The 18,399-nt window shown below is 38.3% G+C and overlaps 3 protein-coding genes across 5 annotated transcripts in view; 1 reads left to right on the top strand and 2 right to left on the bottom strand.

Annotated features, from left to right (window-relative positions):
• LOC106638514 (neprilysin-11) overlaps window positions 1–18,399 on the top strand; it is an 81,929-nt gene that overhangs the window by 26,180 nt on the left and 37,350 nt on the right. For 2 of the 3 annotated variants that reach the window (XM_089590620.1, XM_089590621.1), the window contains exon 2: window positions 17,537–17,622. The exons of the other annotated variant lie outside the window; for it this stretch is intronic. In XM_089590620.1, coding sequence (XP_089446746.1) covers window positions 17,537–17,622 — 86 coding nt within the window. The remainder of the gene's footprint in view (window positions 1–17,536; window positions 17,623–18,399) is intronic. 3 annotated transcript variants of the gene reach the window in all.
• LOC106638516 (uncharacterized) lies at window positions 10,940–14,006 on the bottom strand. The gene is made up of 3 exons (XM_014351727.2): window positions 13,958–14,006; window positions 11,625–12,143; window positions 10,940–11,553 (listed from the first exon to the last, which is right to left on the bottom strand). Exons 1-3 carry the CDS (start codon window positions 14,004–14,006, stop codon window positions 11,237–11,239), a joined length of 885 nt encoding a protein of 294 aa, XP_014207213.2. The 3' UTR covers window positions 10,940–11,236.
• Window positions 15,582–16,656, bottom strand: LOC106638517 (uncharacterized). Its single transcript, XM_014351728.2, has 2 exons — window positions 16,157–16,656; window positions 15,582–16,075 (listed from the first exon to the last, which is right to left on the bottom strand). The coding sequence occupies exons 1-2, from the start codon at window positions 16,635–16,637 to the stop codon at window positions 15,891–15,893; spliced, it is 666 nt and encodes a 221-aa protein (XP_014207214.2). The 5' UTR covers window positions 16,638–16,656; the 3' UTR covers window positions 15,582–15,890.

Genomic DNA, 18,399 nt, shown 5'->3' with positions numbered 1-18,399 from the left:
CTTGACTCGCGCGTGAACTTGACTGAGTTCGATACCCCTGATTCATACCGAGCCGTGAGTGAATCGTACATTAAAACGTATCAACTCGGGAATACAACCGCCGGTGAAGTTTATTTTTAGATCATCTGTGCGAACAAAAAAAAAAGAAAAAAAAAGATTTATAAATGTAAATCCTACTATTTTCGAGTTATCAATGAATCACAAGTATTGGAGAAAAAAATCAATAAAATCTCGTGAAATTCAATACCATGGAAAATAAACAAAGTTGACCATCAGTTGTAAAAACCACGTATTTTGAATGAACCTGAAAAACTTCAGAAGCTTAGTTACACTTAATTTATGTTTACTCGGTTTGTGATGATTAACAACAACAACAACAACAACGATTTCGCAATACGTGAATATTCCGTGTACAGATTTACTTAATAATATTAACCAAAGCAAACGATACCACGCAAAATCATCCCCCCGATGAATGCAAAATGAGCAATCGAAGCAACATTGTTCGAAATTGAAAATCAGGCCGTTCCGTTATTGGGAGACGTACGATGTTTGCACGAGTACGTGATATTTAACATGTTTTGATGTTGTGAATTATTCGGATGATTGACTTTTTTTTCCATGGGTATGAACTGAACACACAAGTGCAGGTGTATAATATGGAATCATCGTGCGCTCGTTAACGGATTGTAACTATTCGCAGAGAGTATTACAACGATTCACTTGATCCGTTTCGTAAGTAGGTTGCCAATTCGTTGTAAATTGGCATTTCGAGGAGTGGGCATGATCATAATTTTCTACGATGTAAAATTAATCCCTCCGTTACACGTACGTTTAATAATAAACCGATTTATGTTAAATTTTGTTCGAATAAACACGAATGATGCATTAGAAGCTTTACTGAACGAAAAAAGGAGGGGAAGCACGTCTCCTTGGTTCGTTTGGGACTTATCGCGTTTGAAATTTCTCGATCGAAAGAAAAATGTAGAAATCAAGTTTTCAAATATTTAAAAAATAGTATTGTAAGCATTTGAATCATTAAAGCCTAATTTAAGCAATGAACATCCAAAGATGTATAAACTACCCATCCTCAATGGGCTTGGTGGTCACTCGGAGAATATAATCGATTACGCGAGCAAGACATTTTTTAAGAAAAATATTTGCTACATCGATATAATATCATTTCAATCGGAGAACCGATCGAGTACGGAGCATGAAAACAATTTTTCAGAGTAGCTTACGGATGAAAAAACTTGATTCAAGCGCGACAGAAAAGCAAAAGGCAAAAAAAAAAAAAAAAAATTCCACGCCCCTCATCCACCAGAGACGCGTCACTGAAAAACACCATTTCGGAATAATTTTAAAAGTTTTAAGATCCCACCACTATGGCCGAGAAAAGCTGTTACTGCGAAAAGTAAACCTATTACGTACAAAAATGATTATTGCACATATACGCGGACAAAAAAAAAAGCAGTTCTCCCCCTATATTTTTTCACCGCTCCTCCCCTTTGCGAGGCGTTATTACCATCAATATCGCGTTATTCCAAAAAATTAATTCTCCCACTCGTGTATACGTATAACCTTCTTTTCTCGTATATACTCATACCACCGACGACAACAACGTTACTTGGCTCCTGGTTATACAGATGCTTTCTTTTTTTAATGAATTTATTTTCATTTTTTATGTTTTTATTTATTTTTTTGTTACGTATCGAGAAAATTGACATTGAAAAGCTTTCTATGCGGGTGTTTTCGACTATAATCTATGAAATTCATCAAAGTGTTTTTGCAATAAAGTTGATTTACTGGCAAACTGATCAGCTTAAAAGTTACAAGTATCGTTCGCGCGGAAAATGTAATTATAATGCGAAGTTCCATCCAAAATTCCGTGATTTAATCGCCAGGAATAATTATCAAAAACCAAAGGACCAAGTAAAACAGCATACATAATTATATGTTTGTGTTGACATAAGCTGTGCAAAGTGTATTTACGAAAACTCAACGACAAGAATACAGAATTAGGATTTAAGGTTTTATTTTTCGATGTTCATCTCCATAAGCTACAGTTCAACCAATCACAATATTGAGTCTGAAAAATTTGAAATTTCGCGAATGGCTTGCATTGAGAAAAAAAAAAAAAAAAGTTTGAAAGTGCATCCAAGGCGCCTTGTTACGTCAGCAATTAAAACACCCGAGAATTTTCGTAAATTATTTCACGATAAAATATGAAGAAGCTGTTTGCGCCGCTCTCGAAACTTTGCACGCGCTCTTTCCCTCGCGGCTTCTCGTAAACTTTCATTAAATCTTCCAAAACTACCAAAACGTGTGGGTACCGGACGTGTTGACGTGTATTCCCTGGTAAGTTTTCGGCGTCCCTGAAATGGTAACAATGCTTATACAAAAGTAGTTAATCGCCGATCGTTTGGAGAAAGAAAAAAGTCTCGCCGAGCAGAGATGTCTCTTTCAAGACAAAATAAAAAAAAAGAGAAGAAGGAGAAGAAAAATCAGAGGCAGAAGTCGGAAAGCTCGACACGAGAGGCCCCCTCCCCCAAACGGAGGGGGGGGGAGGAGGTCAGGAGATAAAAATGCCGAAAACACGAGAGAAGTACGGGGACGGAAAAAAGCGCTCTCTTGTCTCGAGAGCAAGGGAAGAAAAAAAAAAAAAAAAATAGATAGAGGGTTCTCGGCATCGATTGCGGCCGACACGTGTGAGATGGGAAGTGCCAGCCGAGCGCGAAGCCGCAAAGTGAGTAGGTACATGTAGGCACTCCCCCCCTAGAAAGACGTCGAACACTTACCGGGGGGTATAAGTACGGAAGGAAAATCTGCCGCGCTATGCACTTTGACGCTCGCGCGGAGACTCTTTTGCTGCAGGGAAAGGAAAAGCCTGTAATGTAACTGTCTCCCCCTCCCCTCTTTTAACCTCGTTTTTCCCCTTCTCTTCTACACGTTGCGTTTCTTCCTTTGCCACCCCCTCCCCCCTATCACTCGGTCCCCGGTGTATAAATAATTCGAGGCATCAGCCATGTATGCTGCAGGCTCGGTATCACGGCAGGAGGAGGAGGAGGAGGAGGCGTCGCGAAGCTCATCCACGCACACGCGAGCGTTATAATGCGGAAGCTCGTACAAAGGTATATTAAACACGAGCCGAGAAGAAGGAAAAGCCCCGCGCGAGCATATAAACGTGCTTCATCCGTGTGCGTGTTGTGCAGTCGGTAAAGAAGGGGTGGACATCGAGGGTTTATATTTATATTCATGTTCTCCCCGTCATTGAAAATACGGATGATGGGCGTTTGTTTGTGCGAGCAAAAGGGGGGTTGAATTACTCGGATCTAATAGCGTTCGAGCGTCTCACGTGCCTTCAAGAGCCGCTCTCGTCATCGACGCCAAACCTCGGGGCCCACCCTCCTTCCACACGCGGGTTCGTACGCTCAAAACACCATTCACAATCCACCCATCACGTGTCCATCCCGGAGCACACTGCACGTTTGTTTTCAGCCCAGAGGATGCCTCCCCGAGCGCGGTAATTCATTTTCGGGGGAGGCTGACTGGAGGGACGCGCATTGTACACCCTCCGTATGCGGGAACTTTAGTGCTGTGTACGTAGACGTTGGCGCGTCGGGCCGAGTGTGTAACAATGGGGGAGTAGACAACGATAACAACGGCGATGATGATGATGATGATGGTTATCCCCCGAGTTGCCGGTGCGCGAGTGTTTGTGAAGGTGCGGGCGTCACCATTGGCGTGCGTGGATCAACGCGAGTCGAGGCGCCTTTGAGATTGGACGCGTACTATTGGTTGCGAGCTCGATTTAATTTTTTCCTGAATGAATTTTATCTCGGATTCGCTGCCGTGGGAATTTTGTTTTTTGTCCGATGAAAATCATTTGAAGAATTAAGTGAAAAGCCGGTAGAGTGCCTTTTTTTTCAACGTATTCTTTGTGAATTCGTTACGTTGGCAATTTTCACGTTTAACTTATTCTGCAAGTAGGTACACTTATTCTTAATGTACAACTGTTTCACGAGCTAAGGTACCGTTTTAATTCATAAATGAAAATTTAATTTGCGTTGCTTCGTTTTACATTTTCAGTTATAATTACCTGAACTCTTGAGCAATACATTTTTTATGATTTTTTAAAAACATTTTTTAACAGTTGATGGCAGAATTTCCCTCGTACAGTAATTCTTTCAAGTTCCTCGCACCGTAAGCTTCTGACAATGATGCAAACGCAAACTTCATTTGAAAATCAAATTGTAGTTAATTATTAATTAAAAAGTAACAAGTGAATAACTCCTCCACGAACACATGTTTCTTGAAGAGGAAAAAAATTACCGTACATTTTTCCGACAAAAATTACAGTCATTTCAAGATGAACATTGTTCTAATTAATTTTTTAAACTGCAAGTGTCCTGGCATCAACATTTTATTTCACGCTCAAGGTAAAAATTCCTATGAGCTTGTTTTCTGGAAACAAATACAATTAAAAGTTGCGACAAACAAAGTGATTATGCAGAAAAAAAAAAAAAATAATAAATAAATAAATAACCTAATCACGTATGCTATTTTAAAAATCCACTCCGGCGTACCATTCATTCTTTTTTGGCACGGCTGCCGCTGCTATCTGCTTTATATCAACGATACGTTGGGGCAGGAAAAAGAACACTCGCGTATTTATACCCTTTTTTTCCAATAGCCAAACTTTCTCCAACGCCCACTGTGATAGTAGTATACGGTAGTTCTCAAATTACTCGAAACCTCGCGATGAGTCTCAATCTTTTATTCTTTTGTCAAACCATACAACACACGGTTTTTTAATAATAAACAATTATGGGCTCAAAGGAGCGCCAACACTGAACAAATGGTAAATAATGTAATCGGGAGGTGGAATCAAATTCCAGTTTCTTGCAAATCCGATTTCGCGTCCAAGGAATTGATTTTGTCGACGAAATGACGCCTGAGGTACTTCAACATGCCGAAGCCCCTGAAACGCCGGACGCCAAAGATGGCAAAGAGATCGTCGTCGCAGATGACAAACTGCTTGTTCCTCGGGTCCTGAAAACGGAACGAAAAAAAAAAAAAAAAAAAAAAAAAGAAAAGAAAAGAGGGGAAAAAGAAAAAAATTTGTGTTTTCACAAGCGAGAAAATGGAAAAAAAAAATCGTCAAGGTGGTAAAAATGAAAAATTGCCTACAAGGAGATTCCTCTCCTTGATGACGTCCCAGATCTTCTGGACTACCTCGTACATGGCCATCTCCGGGGCGCCCACTGCGATCGCGAGTTCGGGACTGAGCTTGTAGGGACGGGTGTAGGGTGTGGTGCCGCCGCCGTGGCGTCTGCCGGGGTACTTCCTCCCAGGTACGACGCACCAGTCGGGATCGCTTTCTGTATCGTCGAAATCATTTTTTTTTCTCCTCCCTTTCTTCACTAGAATTATACAAACGTGCGTCTATTTTAGCGCCTGATGGCCCGATTGACGGCGAGCTAGGTGACAAATGTTTGCTTATCAATTGTACCCATTCAGGGTTTAACGTAGAGTTTTTGTAGGGAAAAACTGTCGGTATAATCATGACGTGTAAATTCGTTGGAGTTTGAGAAATATACATCCCCCCCCCTCCTATACGGAAGATACATCTGAAAAGACTTTAGATATTTAAAATCTGTCATTGTGGATCCGAGCATAAAGATCAAGGGGGGGATTGTAGAGATGAATCGTTGTGTGTGTTTTCATACATAAAGGCTTGACGTCAAGTATAAATGTTGAGTATAAATGTAGAAGGTGTTTATTTATTGAAACGATTACATGACTTTTACGTATTATAAACACAACCAGTTTTGTTAAAACATGCATGGCACTAATATTTTATCGACAACATACAATGGCGCGCAATACAGAGTAATTATACCAATAACATGCCCAGTCATATCTAATCCACTTGAAAACACATGTTGACATTTTTACGTTACAGCAGAGGAGTTGTTGTGATACATTTGTCATTACATTACAAATCAAACCTCACTGGTCGTACAATTTATACTGAAACGTCTTGCCCAGACTGGAGGTGGCACGTTACGTTTGGTACAATTAATAAGTAACTGGTATCTTCTGAACTTGCAAGTGGCGTAAGCATATTACTACAATTGTGTTACAATGAGGGGAAGAGTTAAAATTTGAGTTTAATCATCTCCAAGAGTTTTAATCATTGAAATGTGTTGAAAATATTGACTTCGGATGAAAATAAAAACACCGTACAACTGCTAATTTTTAACGAGCGAGCTAAGCTGATGGTATCATCGTTGATTAAATTCTTTTTTGACCTTTATGGCAGGTAGCACAGGTAAGTTGTCTTGAGTGTTGCTTTCAATATTGGGTTCGGCTTTAACTAAAACGTTTCCTCCACTATCGTCTTTGGAATCCTCATTGCTGCTACCTTTATCGCGGCCTCCACTGCTGCCCTTAGCGCTATCATTACCGGTCCCCTTGCCGTTTTTTTTACCTCCACTACCGCCTTGAGCACTACCTCCAGCATATTTATCTCCACCACCACTGGCTTTGGAACTATATCTGCTGGTGCATTTCTCACTTCTGCCTCTGGCACTGCTTTCACCGCTACCTCGAGGGTTGTCTTTACCAGCGCTTTTAACGTTGCTTCCTCTATCGCCTACGTTTCTTCCATAGCTGCCTACAATGTTCCCTCCGACATTGCCTCCATAGTAGCCTGGAACATTACCTCCACGACCACCTCCAGGGTTGCCCCTAAAGTTTCCCCAAGGGTGATAATTTCCAAAATTTTCTCTTACGTTACCCATGACGTTGCCTCCGAAGTTTTTAACAACGCGGCCGACAGCGTTACCTCCGAACGTCTTAGCTTTCCATGCCTTTTTCTTTTTCCCAGCATTGGTCCCTCTTTTTCTTTTTACTGCGAAAAAAGAATATTACAATCAATTGGCCATGAAAAGTAAATAAAAAAAAAACTTGTGCAAGGCTTCGTAAATTTGTGTGTGTGATGTGTTGGTGGATGGTTGGCTTTTGAAATTTTTGGAAGAAAAATGAAATGTTAAAAGATGTTTGTCAAATACTCAAGAAAATTTACAATCACGTGAAATAAAATAAAAGTACAGTTATCAAATTGCGGTAAATAATCCTCGTTACATCTGTACTCATCAAATTGTCCAAATACCGTTTCCACTTTATCGGTACATATGGGGAGGAGAAGGGGGGGGGATTATTTTGCGGGTAAAATAAAAAAGTACACCAAAAAAAAAGCTCAATACAGCACCTCTCCCATCCGAGATAAAACGTTACGTAACTCGCAATTCTTTCCCGTGCGCAATCACGTGTGTCCTATACCCATCCCATCTCCTTTACATCTCCAACGCTTCCCCCTTCCCCCCTCGAACCTCTTTTACTCTCTTCTTGCTACACCTACACGCGCGCGCGTGTGTGTGTGTACTCACGAGAAGGCGCTTCCTCTTTCATGCCAATCGCGATGACTGCCAATATCGCGTCCCCGGAGACAGAAAGATAAAAAGGAACGGAGGGTGAACGGCACCGAAAGTTGTAGATACGCTTCAATATAAATCAACGTCCCCTACCATCTTCGGAAAAAAAGGGACTTTTAACAAAGTTGACGACGCGCGGTAAACACCCTGTTTGCTCCCTTCTTTGTTCCTTTTCCGAAAATTCGAAAAAGCTCGGCCGCGCGCGCTTCCTCGTCACGAATCCAAAGTTCGCGTCATCTACACACAATGCGCTTGTTGACTCGGAAACTCCCCCCCCCCCGTTTCTCGTTCCGTTTGAGCCAGCATGCTTGCATTGGACTGACACTTTTTTTCTCTTCGCCCTCGAGTTGGGTGTTGCGTTCCGATACGGCAGAGGTCTTTGTCCGAATGCTAACGAGAAAAACTAGCGACGCGGGCTTTTACTGTGGGATCGTGGGTTTTGTTGTTTGGACAGTTTTTTTTTTTTTTTTTTTTTTTTTTTTTTTTTTTTTTTTTTTTTTTTTTTATGTGGGTCGGCGCGCACGTGATTTTGGGGGAGCACGTTGTTTGTGGATGTTTTTTCGATTTGTCGAGATTAGCTACGGTTCACAAAAACATACCGAGGAATGCCTGGAACTAACACAAAACTTTTATGGGCCATCACGTCTTTGGGATTAAGGTTTTTTCTTGTTTTTCTACATGTAATTTCGGGGATGAGAATGACATTTGTCAGCATGCGGTAGGCTAAGGATTGACACTCGCTCGAGCTTTTTACATTTTTTGGACGAAACTGCGGTACAATGATTCTAGAATCGGTTTTTGCAAACAGGAAAAAATAAAATGAAACTTTGGCATTTCACTGAAAAATCGTAGAGCTTTCGGAACAAAAAAAAAAAATTTCTCGTATTCATGTAAATTCGTGGAAATGAAAAATTGTCGTTCCAAAGCTGAGCCTCGAAAAAATTTGTCAGTTTACTGAATAATCGTGTGAACATATCACGGGACGGATAAATCGATTTTTTTCACTCGAGCCTTGTCAGAGTCATCAACTCGACATTGTTGCTCTTTACACCACGAAAATAAACTACCACCAAAAATCTTAAAAGTTCGCGTAATTCAAACTGCGGCTATAATATTAACGCAATATTTGTTCTTGAGTCTCGGGTTTAAACTTGGCCGTAAATTTCTAGAAATCCAGCCCCTCCGCCCTTTTTTCCGCAGAAACGTAGAAACCAGAAGAAACGCGAGACCTTGTAAGTTTCAATCTAAGAAAAATTGTGCGCCTGCTCCTCCCCCGCGCGTAAAGTACGAAAAATTCATACTCCCGAAAAAAGTGCGGAGGAAGAAATTTTTTCCGCCCCTCGGAATATATATTGCGCATAAATAACGTTGTTAAGCTCGCGTACCTGCTCTTTTGCCCCGGAAAAAAAAAAAAAAAAAAAATTTATAAATAAAGAATCCGAATACCGTGCCATCTTTGGAAACATTAGAATACACGCGTCAAAGCTTGTGTGAAAAATTACGCTCGAGTACAAAAAAATTTAATCAAAATCGTAATTCATTCGAGCAGAGACAATAAAATTTCTTGCCAAACTTTTATGCAGGGCAGGTAATTGTCTACCCCCTAATAAGAGACCTTATCTAGAGAATTTTTTTTTTTTTAACAACGAACACGACGGGGCTCTACTAAAAAGAAGTTCATTATTTTACGCATAAAAAATATAGGTATATATGCATTGAAGCAAAAGACCGGAATTGATGAACAATTGTACGGAAAATATAATAATCACATTGTTTTAGTGTAAGCGCGCCAGAGACGCTTCATTATCGATCGATCATTAGGAGAAGTATAACTTGTCAGAGCACAGGTTTCCTTTATTTGGACCCTTTTACACCACTTCTCTTTGTTGAAGTATTCAATGGCTCAGAAAGAATTCACGGCTGATTAATTTGGCGTTTTTTTTTTTTTTTTTGAGGAAATCGTTACAATGTAAAAAAGCTTGAATTACATTTTTTTCCAAGGTAGATCGAGAATTCGGAGGGATGGATATTTTAAAATTACACTCTTTTAATTACATAAATATAGAAATCTTCGTTATATAATTAAAACAGTGCAACTATAATTTTTTTTCTTTTATGTGGAAATACTTAATTACCAGAATAGTCGGAAATTTCAAGTGATTGTATATTGTTCTAGATGGTAAAATAATTGAACTCTTGAAAACATGTCAAAAACGTGTAGGAAATGTTATTGTATTTCCATTCTTCTTTTTACACACTTCATTGACTTCTTTCATTAGTATTTGTGTGTGTTGGCTTCCTTGAATTTTCCTAAAAAATATATTTTTAGTTATTAAATGGCTAAATGAGGAAGTTTCATTGACTTGCACAAAAAATATTATATCAGTGAAAAAATAATAAATTTTTCTTTTTTTTTTAAATTTATTTAAGCAATTTTAATCTCTAATCGAGATTATTTTGCTAAATAATAAATTTAATTTGAGATGTCAAAAAATCTTATGGAAGTTTAGAAGCATACCTTGGTGGGCAGAATGCTGACACACGATCGCCAAATTGAGATACAAATTGTTAAATGCTTCTTGATGTAATTGGAAAAAATTTATCTTTTATTCTATCCCGTCATATGATTGTGCCAGAGGTTCCTTTAAGAGTTTTTTTTTCCTTATGGACGAGATGCCCTGTTAATTCTATGTTTCGGGTATACACAGACAGTATAAGTGAGAGGGGCCCATGAAAACCATAGAGTAGATGTGAGGGATGAGGTTATAAATATAACGTAGGAGTACTTGCCAAAAACGTATATTTAACAAAAAAAAAATACCGGATAAACGTGCATACATAGTTCCAAAACAGAAAAGTTTCGACTACAAAAAATTCAAATGATATCACATGAGATATTATTGTTTAAAATATTTAATCCGTGATATCATCTCTTATTCCTAAATTTTTCACTATCTAATTAATACAAAATTACAAAAACGAATCAAAAACTAACATATAACGACAAAATACAATTTTTCTGTTATTATAATTTATTATACCGTGTATTTAATGAAATTTTATTTTGATTTCGTTTCTTTTTTATAATACTATATTTTTATAGTTAGGGATTTTTTCATAAAAGTGTTACACTTTTTACAGAAATACCAATAATAATCTTCTGAAGCTGAAAAACCAACCAACAGTTAGTATGAAAAATTTGATAAAACTATTATGGTCATCATAAAAGAAAAGGCTTACAGAATTTTTCTCTTGCTTGACTATAAAAGTAACTTTCTGCGATTTCCATTATTTACTCTTTTTGTTTGTTGCGATCGAATGGCCCTGAAAAAGATGTATAATTATTAAGCAATTTTAACTAGAGTGTCAGTAGATGAAATCTTAATAAATGGATCATATTATTCGCTTATTCAGGTTTAACAATACTTTATTGAGCAAATGATTCCAGGTACAGTCTAAATAACGCTAATACATAGTTATTTATGTAGTTCAAATTAGTTTAGTTAATATTCATCATTAAAATCAAAATATTATTCTTGTAATACAATAAAGAAGGTAAATTGGCTTCTAATGCCAATTAGTACACTGAAAACATTAAATAATTATTTTCTCGAGCAATAGAGAAATTGATAATGAAAAAGGAATAATTTTAATTCAAAGTAATCAAACTGTTTGTTTAGAATAAAATTAAAAAAAAAAAGAATAATGTTTGCATTGAAAATCTCGTAAAACACTTGTTAGCCACTTTTGTCGTCCGGATTATCCTGTTTATTGTTTTGTTTATTTTCAGCATTTTTTTCTTGCTCTCTTCGCATCCTCTCGGTATGTAAAATCCACAAGAACGTCTGACGCTCTTCTTCTTCATATTTGATGTGACCTTTCAAATGCTGGTACATAGTCATGTACGTTTTATAATCGCCTTTGCATATCGTGCACATATAACGAAGCCTCTCCCCACAATCGTCGCAATGAGTTGGAATAGGCTTGCTGCGAAAGCTTCTTTCTACTTTCGAATTGCAAAATTTACAGATCAATATATACTTGCCTTTTGAAGCTGAAATGGACAACACAAGATGATGAAAAACCAAAATTTTTTACAGCACAAGACAAAAAATGAGAACCTACAAAATTTGTTTCTCGACTCTCGGTAAAATTTCACCTGTCTTTCCTTGACTCGCCTGGATCTAGCTCGATCGATCTCGTATTGCCTCTGTTCCTCGGTCATCGGCACTTTAACTCTCGATTGTTTTGGCTTTTCTTCTTTCTCCTCTTGCTTTTCAGTAGTCACCTCCACAATCGGTTCCAAATAATTTGGTAGTTCTCCCCTTTGCTCCTCAGTCACCATTACTTTTTCGCCTATTTTATACTCCACCAGCACTTTGTTTGGACCTTCAGCCATCGGTTCTTTCACTTGTAACTCTTGCACCTCTGGATCTTCAGCCATAGGTTCCTCCTCTACTTTTATTTCTGGCTCCGTTGGCTGGTCAGTCGCCTTCCTCAGCTTTTTTATTTCCCCTCGAGTCAGTACCACCTTTACTTCCAGGTTGAGCTTTTCTTCTATTTCCAGCTTTGACCTCTGCCTAGTTTTCGGCTTCCGCGCGAGATTCAGGCATTCCCTCTTTTTACGCAACCTAGTTCCCCTCGCTGTGGAAAAAAAAAAAAAAAAATTGCGTTGAAAAAGTTTTACCAAACTTCCCCTCGGATAATCTTACGATTTTACGTATCAAGGTATCTTATCTACAACAGAACCAAAAGAAGAAGAAGAAGAAGAAGAAGAAGAAGAAGCAAAAGCGTGTTATCGACAGTTTCAGACAAGCCAAATCACCCGATAAGGTGGCAAGCACACAAAGCACACACTGAGAAAAGTAGTGTTTAAAAAATTACTATATTTTTAGGAAAGCTAAGCTATGCTCACCTGATGACGCAAAATTATTACGTTTAAAATAATTTTGATTATATTTTAAGTAATTTTTATTATGCAGTAGCCCTACAAAAATTATTTCACGGCATAATAAAAATTACTATGTCTAACATGGTAAAAATTGTGACAGTACAATTTTTGCGACACGACATAATAAATTTTATTGTGATCGTTTTAAAACGTACCACATTCTAAAGTAGAATTTGCTATGTGACATAGTAAAATTTCTCATTCCACTGCATTGCTATTCAGTATAGTAAAAATTACTATGTTCGAAAGTAATTTCGTAAGATGTATACAGGTATATACGCCTATTGATTTTCAAATTTGAGGTTATACGAATGTAAATATTAAGAGAAACATATTATTTGATTTATCAGGGTTAAAAATTGATACGTGTCGACAGTTGATTTTGAATCGATTATCTAACTATCCGTTGTTAATACCGTGGTCCACAGAAAACCTTTTGATATTTTAACTTCATTGTGTGTATGATAAACAGTAAACGTTCCCACATGTACTCTATTCACACTCGCATGGACATTATGTCCCGTATAGTCTAGTGGTTGCAGAGCCTGACTCGAAAGCTCAATTTTAAATCCTAGTCGCTGCAGATCTTTTTTAAAATAAAAATATTTTGAAAATATATCTATGTATAATAAGAAAAACATATATATATATATATATATATATATATATATATATAAATTTTTTGATAAACATATATATTCACTGGGCAATATATATATATATATATAATTCATTTTTCTTCTCTTACTTGAATATAAAAATTCTTCCCGAGTTAAGTAACTATGTCGAAATAACAAATTATTAATATAATCTGGTTTTACTATGTACCATAGTAATGTCCACAATATGGCGAGTATGTCTCAGCTTCCCTATAAAAGATAGTAATTTTTATTATAGTTGTAACACTTTTTCTAACACCACTTCTCCCAGTGCAGAAAGTAACAGTGTAATCCCAAAAGTAACAAGCACCAAAGAACCTGGCGATGGTAATTTCAGTGGAGAAAAAAAAAAAAAAAAAAAAAAAAAAACAGCATCGTGACCCACGCACTTGTTTCATCCCCGGAAGGAAGAAAAGTCGTCGTTCGAGGCATTAATCATGCCTCGGTGGTCGTGCGCCCAAATATCCCGTGAAAACCCTATAAATTAAACTTAAAGGCAACACCCGTACGCGCTAGTGTTTCCAGGAAGGGGGAAGCACCGAGGGAATCCAGATAAAAATAAATCACCCTCGAAATCGAGAACTGTACACCTAATATACCGAAGCCGCGCGCGTATACACACGCTCGACGGCCCGGAGTCATCAGAGCTCTTCTCGTCACGTATTTATGGGGCGGAGGGGGTGTGTGTATATACATGTAGGTACGCGAGCACAATGCCACCGCAAGGGCGATAAATCAAAAGCGTCCGGGAGTCAAGACAGAGCGCGCAAGCACGTATACTGCAGCTTCGTCAAATCCTCCCTCGCACCTTATACACGATGGCAAGGGGGGGAGGGGGTTCGGTTAACGAGCGAGCGGTGCAGCTCTTTGGGTGGTAGTGGCACTTAATTGAGACATAATTCGGCCATTAAGGATGGAACGTCAAGTTTGCGCGGGACGACGTTAACGATATATAATATAACAAGGGGTCCTGTCTCTTTGTTTTGTCTGGCTGCCGATGCTTGGCTTCAGTCCTCAAAAGCGATGGGAGAGGAAATGACGAGATGCGTTTATCTTCTCTCTCTCGCCATGTCAGGGGAAAGAAGGAGGTAACTCGATAGGTCCCGGTATGGTTTTTAGCCGCTGTTTGGCTGCGTCTTAGTGTACACGGATCTATGGTTTACGCTAGTTGCGCCCAAGAATTATGTACGAGATATTGAAAAAAAATTTATATTTTTTTTATACAATTTGATATTTTGACAGTAGGTAGAATGATTTTTTTTTAATTTGGTTGGTTTTCTTCTCCAATGAATACGCTAAAAAATTTACAAGTATTTTTTTCGATGGCTACGTTGTGAGGGATATGTTTTTTTTGATTTTTTTTTTTTTTTTTTTTTTTTTTTTTTTTTTTTTTTTTTCATTTCCATAAACATAAACATATTTAACAATACAAAAGACTTGTACCATCAAAGCTGGGAGAAATGTAGATCATGAGAAATGTGAGTGATGTAGATGATATGAATTGATAAGGAATATTAAAATTAATGTTATTTTACCACAAGAATAAAAGATGATTAAACTTTTTTTAACCGCTCCATTCATTGTAATTATGTGAAGAAACCACATATTCGAAATGAACATTCGTTCATTGAACCAAATTATAATTAAGAAAATTTGAATTTTCACTAAAAAATGCAGTAAACTTTGTTGTTTGCAATCATTCTGCAATTAAAATCATGAAAGGAGCAGTTTGATTGTACGGCTCGTTAAACTTCATGGAATGCGTGGGGAGAGAGAGTCAATAAAAGTTATAAAATTTCAAGGGTTCTCGTGAAACCGGGGAGCGGACGACGTAATGCGTGTAATCAATTTGATCCTTTGACTCCTTAATGTGAACCATGTCAGAGTGGCCATTTATTGCATTTGATTTACGAGACGATATATTGCGGGTCACGCTGCTGTACTGGCCGTAGGGGCTATTGAATTTGTGAATTGTTGCTGGATACACGTACAATTCTGAAACTTTGAATTCGTATTAGCGTTACTTGCGTACGGCATTAAATGTAGAGGGAAGTTTACAAAATTGATACTTTTTCTTTTCTCGTTTAATACATTACTTTTATATTTAAAACAGAATAATTTTTTTTTTTCTATAGACAATAATGAAGAAATCTTGAGTACCCGACGGTTGCACGACACAAAGCTAAGCTTCTTACGAGAAGCTTTGCAGCAACCTTTTTGAGAAAGGGTACTCTTTTAAACATGGCTTTGTTGATCGCAATTTTTGAGGCTTTATTTATTAAATATTTTAGAGACAAAGTATGCCAAATGAGGAAAACAATTTTTCTTAAATATATTTTATCAAACAGTCGTTACAGCCAAAAAATTCTTTATTTTTAAATTACAAATTTTAAAGCACGAAAACAAGTTAATCTTTAATTTAACACCAAATGACAATAATACATCAAGTCTTTACATTTATTTTTTGGTACATCAAAATAATTTTTTTGGAAAAAAGTTTTTAGTTCTCTGAGATCTTTAATCAAAATTATAAGCTAATCAAAAACAATACATGTATAAACTTTTTATAATTTCTTTTGGCATTGATAGTTGCCAGACACACAAAAAAGTATTAAAAAAAAATAATTTTTTTTTCATTGTCAAATTACAATGAATCCTCGAGATAATCTAAACATTTATTTGTTCGTTAAACGATTCTATCAAATCATCAAAATACTTTACTTTATTCTTTGATTATTTTATCAAACTATTAAATACTTTAATAACGGATACGTGCATGCATCACTGCGAATGAATTTTCAAGTGTTGAGTACACGAGCCCAGGGTCTTGTACGAATTGCCACAGTGTTTGCACATGTAACGAAAATTTTGCTTGCACAAGAAACACACCGTTACGTTCAGGCCGCAAATTTTTTCATTAGCATCGTGACAATTCGGACAGTACAGAAGAACTTGACCTTGGCTACCTGTAATCGTAACGTACATTGGTCATCAGTGACGGATTAAAATTAATTTGCTCAATCGGCAGAAATTTCTGGACAACTTACTTATTCTCTTCTTTTTTCTAACTTTTTCCCCAAAAACCTCGGTAGCCACTGGCTGGTTTTCCTTTGATTCCGATTTTTGGGTCTCATCGATTGGCAAAAATTCTTCCATCACCGGTTTGTTGAATGGATTTGCCGGCACTGGCGCCACAGTTACGAATGTATTGAAGTTCATCAATGTTTTAAACAAGCCATTCATGGTTTCCGCCATCCCTGCCTTTGGTTTCGATGCGGCCGACAAGTCGATGGGATTTGCCATAGTTGAGTTTATCACCAGATTATTCTGCACCATGTGTTGGGTCCTCGGCATCAATTCAACAGGTTTTACAATTAAGTAATGTTGGAAGGACGTTTGTTTCATAGGTTCTTCTACTGGCGTGATCAAGGGGCCATTGTCAGACGTTACTGTTTCAGAAGTTCTTTGGACAGACAGATGGCCATTAATTTTTTCAAAAAGCTTGGGCGGAAAGCTCACCCACGGCATTTTCTCAACAACTTTCTCGGTAACTGAAAAAAGTAAAGTTTCAACATGGGTTAATCCACCGATCGGAAAAAAAAAATCAAAGATGCTAACTGTAAGAAAAAGTAGACGCAAAAAATTAAATGGCATTGGAGGAGATAAAAATGACAATTTCAGGGAACGACTAGGGGGAGATAAATAATTGTCGAGACCAATAAAACGTTGCAATTTTATGTACAAAACACGACTTTCAAGATAAAAGCATTTATTCTTTATAATCATTACAAAATCCGACGACGTAACGTGTGTAAACACACAAGTTGAAACTTCCTGGTGAACTTTATAGCTGCACTCTAATCACGTGGACCTGCAAAAAACATAATCTCATGAAGAAAAAAAAAACGAAAAAAACAAAAAGTACCCTAATACAACACTCGAAATGCCGATAGTCGGGAGAGTTTCGACTTCCCGAGGGCAATTGAAAATTCATCGGTGGAATCGAATGTGTATATATATAATACACGAACAATAAAGCGACTCCCTTGCTCCAAGTGCACCCTTTGCCCGCGAGCTTGGTCTCATCGCTCGCACACAATACACTCGGCGCCAAAGCCGCCAAAGCGTCCCAAAGCTATTAAACCATTCGAGAGGAAACTCCTCTCTCGGTTAAAAGCGAATTTCCACGTTTTCCCCACCCCGTCCACTAACCAACTAGTCCCACCGAAAACCCACGCGATGGGGCGGGGGAGAGCAGCTCAGCTCGGATTTTCCTCCGCTCTATTTTCTAACGTTTAATTTGCGTAAATCCCTGCTTCCTCTGGGACACACAAGCCGCGCGCGCTCAAGCGTAAATGTATACACACGAGCGCGGACGTGTGCTATGCGCGGAATGTTAACATTGGCCGTTCTCTGTGTGATTCCAGGTGAACGACCCGGAGAGTCCAACGGCACAACAGCAGCAGCAGAGAGGCACTGGTGTCCCCGATGATGCTGCCAGAAGGAGCTCATGGTGAGTGTGTGTTTGCGAGGTCCTTCTCCACTTTTTCGTACTCTTCGGTCTTTGGGAAAAAAAAAAAAAAAAAAAGAAAAGTTTTACAAGCAGCGCTACTGCCCTGGACGGTACACTCGGACTTTTCTGCCCCCCCGCAAAACTCTTTATTCGCGCTCTTCTTTCCGTCGCGTTTTGTGTCGTGTTTTATTTATTTTTTTTTATTTTTTTTTTTCATCGCGAAAAGGGTTGAAAGTTGGCGGGCACTTGCGTGCAGAGACGCTTCTGGGCGTTTTACCCTCGCACCTGTTTACGAAACTTTTATCCTTCGGCTCCTTTGTGTTTTCTCTGCTTCTTTTCGTTTTTTTATACCATCAACTTTCCGAAAATGCTTTTCATTTTGTAATCACGCGACGTCTGTAGGTGATGAAAATTCCGTGCCACGAGTGTACAAAGCGTGTAATTGATGATACGTCACGGTAGCTGAGGAATAAAAAAGGGGAAAACACGTCATTCGACGGGGAGGAGAAGGGGGAAAAAAGGTCATACATCTACGTGTACGCATGAGCGAGAACTTTTCAATGACTTCCAGCGTGAAATCCAAAAGTTGCCGGAGACGCCAACGAGACGTCTCCTCAACTCTGCCAACCCACCCTCTCGACATTGATGGATCTATACTTTACGGACGGGTTTTTCCTCGATGCGTTCGCACTTCCTTCCTTGGTACAAAAGTTAAATTTAATTTCGCGGCTAAAAAGAGAAAGGGGGGAAAAAAAGAGGAGGGAAGGGGAGGAGAGT

This window comes from Copidosoma floridanum, unplaced genomic scaffold (genome assembly GCF_036245765.1).
Source record: "Copidosoma floridanum isolate Cflo_tuat_1 unplaced genomic scaffold, Cflo_Japanese_pri ptg000012l, whole genome shotgun sequence".
Taxonomy (NCBI): Eukaryota; Metazoa; Arthropoda; class Insecta; order Hymenoptera; family Encyrtidae; genus Copidosoma; species Copidosoma floridanum.
The sequence above is the reverse complement of the archived record's forward strand: the minus strand, read 5'-3'. Positions and strand labels throughout refer to the sequence as shown.

Coding starts and splice junctions, on each gene's coding strand:
- LOC106638516 (XM_014351727.2), bottom strand. CDS start 14,006: ATGTCTCAATTAAGTGCCACTACCACCCAAAGAGCTGCACCGCTCGCT. Junction 12,144..13,957: donor AAGAGCTGCACCGCTCGCTC/GTTAACCGAACC, acceptor TTTTTTCCACAG/CGAGGGGAACTAGGTTGCGT. Junction 11,554..11,624: donor AGAGTCGAGAAACAAATTTT/GTAGGTTCTCAT, acceptor TGTCCATTTCAG/CTTCAAAAGGCAAGTATATA.
- LOC106638517 (XM_014351728.2), bottom strand. CDS start 16,637: ATGCCGTGGGTGAGCTTTCCGCCCAAGCTTTTTGAAAAAATTAATGGC. Junction 16,076..16,156: donor TAGAAAAAAGAAGAGAATAA/GTAAGTTGTCCA, acceptor TTACGATTACAG/GTAGCCAAGGTCAAGTTCTT.